This window comes from Rutidosis leptorrhynchoides, chromosome 10, assembly GCF_046630445.1.
Source record: "Rutidosis leptorrhynchoides isolate AG116_Rl617_1_P2 chromosome 10, CSIRO_AGI_Rlap_v1, whole genome shotgun sequence".
Classification (NCBI taxonomy): domain Eukaryota; kingdom Viridiplantae; phylum Streptophyta; class Magnoliopsida; order Asterales; family Asteraceae; genus Rutidosis; species Rutidosis leptorrhynchoides.
The window spans coordinates 41699266-41713041 of NC_092342.1; the positions used below are offsets into that span (position 1 = coordinate 41699266).

The window sequence follows — 13776 nt, forward strand, 5'->3', positions numbered from 1 at the left end:
TTTAATGTTCTAAATACAATGTAATCTATTTATCTTCCGCTGCAAAACTCAATAAAACGTCTCATATAGAGTCGTTCTCGTTTATACAACTGTGATTTGATATAATTAGTCACAAATACCCCAGGCCCTATTTGGGGGTGTGACAGATTGGTATCAGAGCTGGTTTAACTGCGTCCAAAGCAACGACCGGTTAACGTTCCCAACATTTGGGTTCGGTTAACGGCAACGACTTTGGGTGAGTTAGTCGTAGAGGGGGTTCTCACAGTGTTACCTGTGACGAAGCATTGGCTCTTACTTCTTGCGATCCTTTTATGGTTGGCCAAATAACAGCGGTGACGCGGGCTGTAAAATCAGAGTCTGAGGTACGCTTAGTGGTCACCCTATTTGTAGGAAAGGCACTGTTTGGGTTTTAACCCCAATCTGTGTCACATGGTGTCATAGATTGGTATCAGAGCAGGTTGTTGTAGAGAACCAGGATTGCATTTTATGTGTGCCTTATACAATTAGGTACCTTAGCAATGTAGGACTACAACTTTCCTTGACCATAGTGCCTTTAATTGTTGCCTTTAACTGTTAAATGCTACACTATACTTTAGAAACTTTACTTATCTTAGAATGCCAAGCCAATCTAAGAACTATGCTAATTTCCCTAAGTATTATCCAATTACGCCATTGCATCTAAATGCGACACTATGATTTCTGAAATTTTTGACATTCCTTTGACATCTATCATGGTTTTGTGTATTACATATGTATTACATGAAATGTTATCAATGATTCTTGAAATCTCTACTATTCATATTCATTACTTTCAAAATCTTTGATTTCTCGTTATTTTTGATCATTGAATTTTCTTGACGGATGACGTCTACGAAACTCTAGAATGGAAGGGTTTGGATTACCTATTTAAAGGATCCTATAGCTCAAGCCCCTAGACCTGAATAGGCCATTACGAATTGAAAGTCTTTAGTCGAAAGATTATCAGATTACATACTTATCATTTTATGATCTCGACACGTCATAATGCCATTATTGGAATATAGACACATCATATCTTATTATATCTTATCATATCTATCCCAGTAAACTTTGTCTACCACTTTTCCTAAATTTCCTCCGTAAATCACGGAAATCTTTTTGCTATAAATACGTATTCAAGGAGACGAATATATCATTCAGTATTCAATACCCATTTCATATCAAACCCTATTCCAAACACATAATATGAATTTCTCGAACCCCTCGAGCTCCAACGGCAGCGTAACCGGAACAAACGAACCAATCAGCCATCATCTATTCTGGATGAATTGGGGATGGGTTCGTAGCCAACTCAATCAATGGAGGCAAGAAGAAGGTGATCCCTTCCACCAACCGAATTCACCTCTTGGCGAAGAACCTGAAGCACTTACCGGCGAACCAGTTCGGAACACCATTTTCTCTCTTCTTTCCAGGGTATCCCGTCACGAATATATAATATCGAAGATTTTAGATCTTATTCACCCCCTTGTTCCAACCGCCAATCATCCCGGAATAATAGAAGAAGTCAATGAGCTTCAGGCTCGAGTAGTGGCTCTGGAGAATACGGTGCGATATCTACAAGCATCAGCAGTACCAGCAGCATAACCAGCATCACCACCAGTACCATCAGTACCATCAACATCACCACCAACAGCATCAGCTTCACCAACAACAACATCCGCATCCCATGCCTGAACATCACACTCGGTACCTCGAATATCAACATCATACGCCCCAAAGATACCAAGGAATATTAGCAATAAAGAGTTAAGATGTATTGACTCATTCTTCGTGAAGAATTATATATGTATACCTTATATATATATATATGATTTGGAACAATAATAAATCTTGTCGTACTAAGCAATTACGTGTGAATCTCAACTAGTATGTACTACTTGGTTAATTCATATCACTAATATGCTATGATGTACACCCTTCGTTAATGACTTAACAATTGTTAATCACTGCTTCAGCACAATAAACTCCATTTCATAATAAATCAAGTGTAACGATGAATGTATCGATTCATAACTTCATTAGCGAAATATTTCGAGACAATTATGAAATCTCTAAAGTTTTGGAGATTATTCATTCTCGTTTCAACCGTAAATCAAATGAGTTTAATATTATACTAACTCATTAAATCCATGATTACATCTGAAGGAAAATATATTTGTATGTATATTTTCATAAAGACTGTAATTAAAACTCATTTGTACAAACAATTAATTGTGAAAATATTTTAACGGGTAGGTAATACCCTAGAAATATTTATATCTCACATTAATATGTTACATTGTACAATTCTGATTCTTATGAATTGTATTCATTCATATTCTATGATAAATTATCATATCAAACCACTGAAATTATCATTCATTACTTTTAAAATCAATAACGCCTATTCGTTAACCATTAGATTCGTTGACGATTACAATCAGCGTTTAATCATCTAAAAATAAAATTTCTTGAAACCATCTCGGATTGATAACCAATGATTCAGATATGGTAGCATTAAATGCAGAGGAAACAGAAGAATTTTTCTCGTCATTGGATCTTAGAAATTCTAAGATATCACCTTATCTTTCGTTATAAATATCCTCTATATTTCTGAAGATATCTTTATAACGATTCTTGTCCGCAATTAATCATCTCTTTGCGATAACTTTATCACATCATAAAGGAAACTGTTTTAGTTTCTATATTTAAGTTTAAATTATGAATGATTTGAAGTAGTGTTGGGAATTGAAGCATGAGTTAGTATAATATAATGACGTCAGGCCAACGTGATTATATTAAAGTAAGTCATGCTAAATTTTTAATGGAAGATGATGATTCATAGACTTTATAATCATCATTTGTCATGTTACACGACTCTTACAATTAAACTCTAAAACATATCAAGAAAATATTTTTCTTGATGATTCGGTCTTTTCTGAATATTCTGGTAATTTAACAAATCAAATCGTGCTATTACCTTTCTTTTCTACTTTATATATTATGATCATTCGAAACTTCATACCTACGAATTCTGAACCATTACTTGCTTTACGAAAGCATGAAGCTTCGACATATAAGGGAAAATATAAAGCCCGATAACAACACTGAAATTACAAACCGTGTATATCAATGCGTATAGCAATATAAAGACACGGGAGAACTAAAAACACAATAAATCCTAGAGCATAATAGAAGTAAACAGACTCCTCTGGTATGAGTTGGAAAAGAAGGAAGATTGTGGCGATAACCAATATAAGGTCAAGAACAAGAACTGGATTCAGCATATTAACAAATCTTTGGAAGTATGAATTGAGGAAGAAATTATATAAGTGGTGAAGATAATGAAACGGAAGAAGCTAATTTATAGCAAAATTCCAGACATAGCAATTGAGGAAATTCACCACATTTAATTAAAGAAAATCCTAATTTTCTTAATTAACGGAGAATCAAATCTTATAAAGATTATGAAGATTTCTTTAATTCCTTAAATTCCGGAAATCAATCGTGACTAAGTCAAAAGTTAAAACGAACATTTAATTTCCTCATTTCAATCTTTTACGATAGCTTCGTTTATACTCTTCTTGTAATCGAATCATATCATTCCATATTACCCAATATTGGTAAAACTCTATTTCCCAACTCATATTCATCATTAAGATGTTCCTGTTGTAAACAATGACTATCTCTATCAAATATCGTGACCTTGATTTTCATGACCTCCTTTCTATTTTGTCTACCCTAATATTATGGCATAAACGCTCAAGGTTTAAATATCAGTACCAACTATTAAACTGTGATATGTTAGGCTAGGACCAGCAAGTCCCCAACCGATAAGTATAAACGATAACTTGTACGGGGTAAACTTGAAAGTCTAGTCTAAATATCAGTACCAACTGTTAAACTATGCTATACCCGGCTATGTCCGACTAAGTCCCTACAGTGATATTTTTAATTACTGCGGCATTCTTAATTATTGGGGATAGGCCTATCGGGAGTAACGTCCCAGATACATTTGACTAAGTCTTTGTATTACTTAATAATGAAATTAAACGACAAGGACAGAACAACTTGTCACGGGGCAAACAACGTTTAGTCTAAATATCACGCACTGGCATAACTTTTTGATCCTGCGGGAGATCAACTTGACTGGATCTGAGTGATCTACTTATGAAAACAAATCTTGTGGTCTAACACTATTACTGAAATCATTATTTATGACAAACCAATGAACTCACTTAACCTCGTGTTGACTTTTTAAGCATGTTTATTCTCAGGTACTTAATTATTGCTTCCGCTGTATATCTGCTACTTTGATGATGATTGCTTGCTATACTTGGAGTCTTCATTACATATCATATCAATTAAAGACATTTAATGTTCTAAATACAATGTAATCTATTTATCTTCCACTGCAAAACTCAATAAAACGTCTCATATAGAGTCGTTCTCGTTTATACAACTGTGATTTGATATAATTAGTCACAAATACCCCAGGCCCTATTTGGGGGTGTGACATCTTTCAAATGTTTGACAAGTTAATTTCGCCATAATTAAATGTGCTGATGAATTCTGACCGACTCTAGACAAGATTTCCTCAATCATATCCTCTGGTAGGTCTTCTAAAATATTCGGTTGTCTACCCTTAATGTCCATTTTGTTTTTATACTGTAAAATAGACAAGGATTAGATTCATAAAAGATAATTAACAAATAATACAAGCAATTTTTACATAGAACATAAAAGTACAAGCACACCACAATACATATAATACACAACATGGTTACAACTCCCTAATCTGAATCACTGGTTTCTTCTTCTTCGGACTTGGTTCGCTTTCCTAATTTTCTAGGGATATATGGTGTTCCTCTAATACGAGCAGTCGTTTTCCACAATGGTTTAGAAAAACCTGGTGGTTTAGAGGTTCCCGAGTTATTGTTACACTTTAGGAAATACGGATGTTGCCGATACATATAAAGCTCATCGGGGTTGGAATCAGGTTTCTCTATTTTTATACCTTTTCCCTTATTATTTTCTTTTGCTATATTAAATTGGGTCGAGGTAATTTCTATAACATCATCGGAATCCTCATCGGGATCCGATTCATCGGAAAATTGGTAATCTTCCCAATATTTTGCTTCCTCGGTGGAAACACCATTGACCATTTTTAACTTTGGTCCGTTGGTTAAGGATTTTCTTTTATTTAAACAATTTACTGTAGGTATCAATATTTCTTCATCCGGAACCTCTTCTTCTTTCGGTTCCTCCTCTTCCGATTCCTCCTCTTCTGGTTCCTCTTCTTCCGGTTCCTCTTCTTCTGGTTCCTCTTCTTCCGGTTCCTCTTCTTCTGGTTCCTCCTCTTCCGGTTCCTCTTCGTGAATTTGTGAATCTTCCCAAAGTATATTCGACTCTTCATTATTATTAGGTGAGTCGATGGGATTTGTATTAGTGGTAGACATCTATCACACAATATCAAACACATTAAGAGGTTAATATATCACATAATATTTACATGTTAATAATATATAGTTTCCAACAAAAGTGTTAAGCAATCGTTTTTAAAGAAAACACGGTCGAAGTCCTGACTCACTAATGTATCCTAACAAACTCGATAAGACACACTAATGCAAATTTCTGGTTCTCTAAGACCAACGCTCGGATACCAACTGAAATGTCCCGTTCATATTGATTATAAACGTTCCATATTAATTGATTTCGTCGCGAGGTTTTGACCTCTATATGAGACGTTTTTCAAAGAATGCATTCATTTTTAAAACAACCATAACCTTTAATTTATCGATAAAGGTTTAAAACAAAACAATACGTAGATTATCAAATAATGATAATCTAAAATATACCGTTTACACACGACCATTACATAATGGTTTACAATAAGAATATATTACATCAAAAATAAGTTTCTTGAATGCAGTTTTTACACAATATCATACAAACATGGACTCCAAATCTTGTCCTTATTTTAGTATGCAACAGCGGAAGCTCTTAATAACCACCTGAGAATAAACATGCTTAAAACGTCAACAAAATGTTGGTGAGTTATAGGTTTAACCTATATATTATCAAATCATAATAATAGACCACAAGATTTCATATTTCAATATACATCCCATACATAGAGATAAAATTCATTCATATGGTGAACACCTGGTAACCGACATTAACAAGATGCATATAGAATATCCCCATCATTCCGGGACACCCATCGGACATGATAATTTCGAAGTACTAACGCATTCCAAATTCCAGAATGGGGCTTGTTGGGCCCGATAGATCTATCTTTAGTATTCGCGTCAATTTGGGGGTCTGTTCCCAAATTCTTAGGCTACCAAGCTAAAAAGGGGCATATTCGGCTTCGATCATTCACCCATATAATGTAGTTTCATTTACTTGTGTCTATTTCGTAAAACATTTATAAAATTGCATGTATTCTCATCCCAAAATATTAGATTTTAAAAGTGGGATTATAACTCACTTTCACAGATTTTTACTTCGTCGGGAAGTAAGACTTGGCCACTGGTCGATTCACGAACCTATAACAAATATGTACATATATATCAAAGTATGTTCAAAATATATTTACACTATTTTTAATACGTTTTAATGTTTTAAGTTTATTAAGTCAGCTGTCCTCGTTAGTAACCTACAACTAGTAGTCCACAGTTAGATGTACATAAATAAATCGATATATATTATCTTTAATCAATCTACGACCCAGTGTATACACGTCTCAGGGTAGATCACAATTCAAAGTATATATATTTTTGGAATCAACCTCAACCCTGTATAGCTAACTCCAACATTACTGCATATAGAGTGTCTATGGTTGTTCCAAATAATATATATAGATGGGTCGATATGATATGTCAAAACATTTGCATACGTGTCTATGGTATCCCAAGATTACATAATATATTAGAATACATGTATAATACAATATAAGTTAGCTAGGATATGATTAATATAGATTTGTTACCAATTTTCACGTAGCTACAACAAGAAAAATTATCCAATCTTGTTTTACCCATAACTTCTTCATTTTAAATCCGTTTTGAGTGTTTCAAGTTGCTATAGTTTCATATTGAACTTAAGTTTATGAATATAAACAGAAAAAGTATAAGTTTATAGTCGAAAATACAGGTTACATGTCGTTTTTGTAAGGGTAGCCATTTCAGTCGAAAGAACGACGTCTAGATGACCATTTTGGAAAACATACCTCTACTTTGAGTTTAACCATGATTTTTGAATATAGTTTCATGTTCATAAGAATAATCATTTTTCCAGAAGAACAACTTTTAAATCAAATTTTATCATAGTTTTTAATAACTAACCCAAAACAGCCCGCGGTGTTACTACGACGGCGTATATCCGGTTTTACGGTGTTTTTCGTGTTTTTCGGTTTTAAATCATTAAGTTAGCATATCATATAGATATAAAAATGTGTTTAGTTGATTTTAAAAGTCAAGTTAGAAGGATTAACTTTTGTTTGCGAACAAGTTTAGAATTAACTAAACTATGTTCTAGTGATTACGAGTTTAAACCTTCGAATAAGATAGTTTTATATATATGAATCGAATGATGTTATGAACATCATTACTACCTCAAGTTTAGTAGGTAAACCTACTGGAAGTGACAAGAAATGATCTAGCTTCAAAGGATCTTGGATGGCTTGAAAGTTCTTGAAGTAGGATCATGACACAAAAACAAGTTCAAGTAAGATTTTTACTCGAATTAAGATAGTTTATAGTTATAGAAATTGAATCAAAGTTTGAATATGAATATTACCTTGAATAATAAAGATAACCTACTGTAAATAACAAAGGTTTCTTGATCTTAGATGATTACTTGGAATGGATTAGAAAGCTTGGAAGTAAACTAGTAAACTTGAAAGGATTTTCGAAGTGTTCTTGAAGTGTTCTTCCTAAGATGATTATAGCTTGATTCTTGAAGTAGTTTTTGATGAAGATGATGATTAGCTACTGGAAAAATTCGTTCATAAGTGTGTGTGTGTGTGTGTGTGTGTGTGTGTGTGTGTGTGTTGAGAGAGAATTAGAAAGAGAATTGGAAGTGAAATGGAGTGAATGATGAGTGGTAAGTGGTGAGTTGGGTTAAAAGGAGTTCTAGTTAGTTGACTAGTTCATGGTAGAAGTTAAAATTGATTAGTCATGCATGACATAATCAAGAGTGGAATCCCATGCTAGTTCCTATTGGTATATACCCACAGTAAGTACGCCTAGAAGCTGTGTATAATACGGGTATGAATACGACTAGAATTCTTGATGAAAAAAGAATGGGAATGTAGCTGTAACCATTTTCGTTAAGTATGAGTGTTTTGATATATGTCTTGAAGTCTTCCAAAAGTATATTAATACATCTAAATATACTACATGTATATACATTTTAACTGACTCGTTAAGTCATCGTTAGTCGTTACATGTAAGTGTTGTTTTGAAACCTTTAAGTTAACGATCTCATTTAATGTTGTTAACCCATTGTTTATTATATCTAATGAGATGTTAAATTATTATATTATCATGATATTATGATATATTAATATATCTTAATATGATATATATACATTTAAATGTCGTTACAACGATAATCGTTACATATATGTCTCGTTTCGAAATCCTTAAGTTAGTAGTCTTGTTTTTATGTATATAACTCATTGTTAATATACTTAATGATATGTTTACTTATCATAATACCATGTTAACTATATATATCCATATATATGACATCATATAGTTTTTACAAGTTTTAACGTTCGTGAATCACCGGTCAACTTGGGTGGTCAATTGCCTATATGAAACCTATTTCAATTAATCAAGTCTTAACAAGTATGATTACTTAACATGTTGGAAACACTTAATCATGTAAATAACAATTTCATTTACTATATATAAACATGAAAAAGTTCGGGTCACTACAATTGACCTATCGCCGGCCGGAAACATAAATTCCAATAGTCGGAAATAACCAATAAAAATTGACACATGATAAAAACTTAAACGTTTAAACAATTTTGAAAGAAAATACACGTCTTTCAAAATTTTATATAATATCACGAGTCCGTGTTGCATTCCCTAGGTACCGCGGATTACCACATGTCAACTTTTTAGTGGTTATTGTCGGACTGCCGGATGTTTTTCCTCCACCAATAGTAAGACCATCTAGATTCGATAAAAGTGCTTGACAGAGTTTATTTGCGTAATTATCTCTTATAATAATCCACTTATTATTTTGATCAAATCTTAGATAATTTTCTCTAATGTGCGCTCTGCGAAAGTGTTTGTGTAAAAAAAAAGTGTTGTCATTTTTCGAGTTTTGGTCGAATCGCAAGAATGGATGTAGTGTAAACTATATAGTTTCCGGCAAAAAATATTATTTATCAATTTAGCAAATATCGGAGACACCTATTAGAACGTAATATAACTACAAGGTGTTGGTACATTGATGATGAGCTTGCATTTTATAAGGGAGTTTAGATGTTCGACTCCCATGTGTCGCAAAAATATTACTTCTCTGGTTAATGAGCCTCGGAGGTTTCTAACGTCTATGCGTTTGAGCCTTAACCGAGGGTGTTTTACTACACGTGATGCCGTTATGGATTCGTCGTGGAGTTTCCTCCTGAGAGGCGGTAAGACTGTGTTGGTTCGTATAAGGAAATGATCGGGCCGCTCATTTCATGAGCCTCAGAGGTTTCAAACATCTATGCATTTGAGCCTCACACAAGGGTGTATTACTATACGTGATGTCCGTATGAATTTGTCGTGGGGTTTTCCTCTTGAATTGTGGTAAGACTGTGTTGGTTCGTCCAAGAAAATGATCAAGTGGATGAATTCCAACATCGCGTTCGAACTCCGTCAATGATTCATAATTGTCGTTAAAATAATAAGCATGGCTATGAAATGAATTTAAAATCGATCAACATCCTCAAATGAATTTAAAATGTAAAGTATTTAAACAAATAAATAGTTATAACTATTTTTCGAGACAATTAGCGTTTATAGAATTATAGTTATTTGTATTTATCATTTTCTTTTATATTTACATTGTATAACTTTCAAATTTATTATTTAAATGGATATAAATGTCAAGACGTTTCAATCATCAGTTTGAAACTTGAAAGATTATGGTCAACAATATTTCAGCCGATTAATCATAACTTAGCTATTTCTACGACGTTAATAATAAGTTCTTGAAATATTGTGACCCAAACATACCCATAGAAGCTTTTTTATTCTTTTTTTTTTCTTCAAAAATATAAGCGTATTTGAACATGACGAAAGGGGAATATTCATAGACCAATAAAATGCAAGGTACCCTATTTAACATGAATGCACATATAGCGAACCACATGAAGTTATAGATCACTGACTTATAGTACATGTGAATAATGTTTTCTATCACTTAGAAGAGACACATGTGACATGGCCACAAAAGTTTCAAGACCTTTGCTTGCAAGAATCTAAGCAGAAACCCATTATAATGCTCTACCTAAAACAAAAGCTAAAGTTATATCAAAGTGACTTGAAAAAAAACTCTTTTTTTTATAACCAAAGTAACTTTGGTAACATGTGTATCTACAATTCTATATAGCACAAAGTATGCATAAACACATGAATACCATGTACTCTTTTAAGTCAGAATCATTGTATTGTATGAGGTATCTTCAATGAAGGAGGGTAGAAAAAAGTATACAAAGATTTCAAAAAGTGGAGTCTTGTGCAAGTTTAATAAGTTTATCTAGTAGTATGTGCTAAGCTTTTCTTGTTTGAATGGGCAAAGCAACCAATCCTTTTCATTAATTTTTCCTTCCAAATCACAAAGTATTCTTGGGGATATTCCTTAGTATACTTATCCATATTAAACTTCTCTTTGGATTCATATCATAAAATGATCACAATCACAAATTACAATTATAATATTTCATAATTCATTCAATTAAAAAAAAAAAGCAGTTTGATCATACCTTACCTTAATCCTTTATCTTCAATCCCTCTTACTGTATATCAAGCCTCACTCTTTTTAACCTTGACTTTGAGCACATCTTCAATGAAAGCTTCTACTCAATTCAAAAGCACAACATAAACATAATACAAGACAATAACCTAAAAGCTAAAACACCTCAAATTTAAGATAAATCGAATCAAAATAAACTGAATAACGAGCCAAGTGCATAAATAAACGCATCAATAAATATCAAAACACTGTGAATAATTTAATCTTAGCTATTTATAGCAAAAATCCATAAACTTATTTCCTAATGAAATACAAGAACAATAAGTTTTCATTGTGGCTTCTTCAACATTTACTTGCCAGAAAACTGAAATGAAATCAAATATATTTACAAAATACAAACAAGTTTACAACTTGAACCCCATCATAATCTAACAAGTTTGGTACTACCATTACCATGTCAAACCTTGCACATTACCATCTTGAAATACCATTTTGTTCATCCAAAATCCAAGTACTATTTCTCCTGGATGTCATCCTACCAAAAATTGTACTCGATAAACTCCTACTTCTATTCATCGAACCACCATTCCGTCCATTCGTACTCGAATTCGACCTACTTCTCCTAAACACCGAAAACATATTCCGAAACACTCTCCCAATTCCACTCTCTCTACTTGTCCTATACCTTCCAGACTCCCAAATAATCCTCCTAGGTGTACCGGAATTAGGGCTCAATCCGCCTTCCCCTTCCGCCGTATAAACTACCGGCAACTCTCGATCACCACCACCACTTCTTCTCCCACCGTTAAACCTACCTACCGCAAATCCGCCACCAGGTAATCTCCATATCGTTAATCCTACTTCTTCATTACTCGATTCTGTTGTAACAGAATTAGTTTCTGTTACAACAGAATCTGTAGGAAGTTCGTAACGGCATACAGGACACGAGTTTCGAATACTTAACCATGGAACAATACAATCAGAATGATATATATGTTTACAAGGCATTTCACGTACTTCAACACCTAAATCAAACGATTCAATACAAATTGCACAGTGTGACTCTTTGCTGACGTGTAGATTACTTACCTCAAACGTCGGTAACGATTCCACGGCGAATTTAGACGCCGGCGGCTGTTCCGATCGATTTAATCCGGTTATATCGATTTGCGATAACTGTTCAAGTAATCGATCGAATCCTGATCCCATTAAAAACTCCGACATCATTGCCGGTAAAGGCTGTAAGCCGGAACCAGCTCCATCATCGTAATACAGTTCAAAACCTCTATCTCCAGTACCGGAATCGTCGTTCGCACCGTCGGAAACACCACGAAGAACAATAACTGGATTGAACGGCGACCAGTCGCCGTTGTTACGTCGATTACGACGGCGAAGTCTCAGATCTGACCTGTTGTTACCGAGCATGTACATCGCGTTGGCCGGAAAACGACGACGGTTCGCCGGCGCAGTATAATCAACAGCTTCAATGAAACCGCCATCGCAGTGAGGACAAATGACTGTGGTTTCATTTGCTACTGTGATGAAACGTGTGCATCGGTAACACCAATACGACGCCGTTGGCATGTTTGACTAAATTGTTGATCGGTTGGTTTGACTACGGTCAATTTAGATCCGGAGGGTTGGTCGAGGAATTAAATAATATTTCGATTCCGGTAATCGGAAGAGGGATAAGATAGTGGATTGTGGGGCTTCGGTGTGATGAAATTGAGATAAATTTGGTTTATAATACTACAGATAAATTATATATGTATGTATATGTATGTATCCACGGGTGATGATGATTTAACAGAGTTTTTGTACTTTTGTATTTGTATCCTATACAGGGTAGGTGCTCTTTTTTAAGATCGTTTGGATACAAGTAAAATACTACTCAGTATTTCAAAAAAGAGGTGATTCGTACACCACTAATTTTAGTCATACACTACTAAATATGCAGTAGACTGTTGTACAGTACAATATTTTAATGCACGTTTGGTGGTGTATGGCTAAAACTTAGTGGTGTACGAATCAGCACCCATTTCAAAAACTTTATCATTTTTTTCCTTTTTCTTCTTTTTTTTTTTTTTCCAAAAGCAAGATATCATTAACACGAGGGCCGCAAGGGGGGCCTAACCCAAATACAATTTACACGAACAAAAAACCACACAAAGAGACCGAGACTCAAGTTGCAGAGTAAGCAACTATAACCAACAATTAACAACACCACATATGTAAACTAATATTCTAGATAACTCGAAGGATTGTTAAACCAATCGTGCCAAGTAATCTTCTTGTGCTTGTACCTGTAACGACCCGGAAATTTTCGACCAAATTTAAACTTAATCTTTATATGATTTTGATACGATAAGCAGAGTATGTAATGTTGAGTCTAGAAAATTTTGAAACGATGTTTATATATTTCTGCTCTCGACGATTCACGAACAATTGATTGTAAATAGATATGTGTGTATGTATATATAAATAATAATTCAAAATATAAATTGAAGTATTATATGTTGTTGTTATTATAAATTAATAAAATAACAATAGAATATTATAATAATTATTACTTAAAATATATTTCTATATATAAATAAAGTATATTAAAAATAAATATTAAATGATTGTAATACTCGTTTGATGTTTCGATTGATATTAAACAAGTTTAATTCAAACTTATGTAATTTTAAAATAAAAGGTGATCCGAAAATGAGTTATATAAGTTATGGGCTTATTAAAAAGTATATTTAGGATCTAATTATTTAATTTTAACAC

General features: G+C 33.6%; 1 protein-coding gene across 1 annotated transcript; it reads right to left on the reverse strand.

Annotated features, from left to right (window-relative positions):
- Positions 1-11215: 11215 nt before the first annotated feature.
- On the reverse strand, positions 11216-12764 carry LOC139872101 (E3 ubiquitin-protein ligase RDUF2-like). The gene has a single exon (XM_071859909.1). It carries the CDS (start codon positions 12583-12585, stop codon positions 11473-11475), a length of 1113 nt encoding a protein of 370 aa, XP_071716010.1. The 5' UTR covers positions 12586-12764; the 3' UTR covers positions 11216-11472.
- Between the last annotated feature and the right edge of the window lie 1012 nt (positions 12765-13776).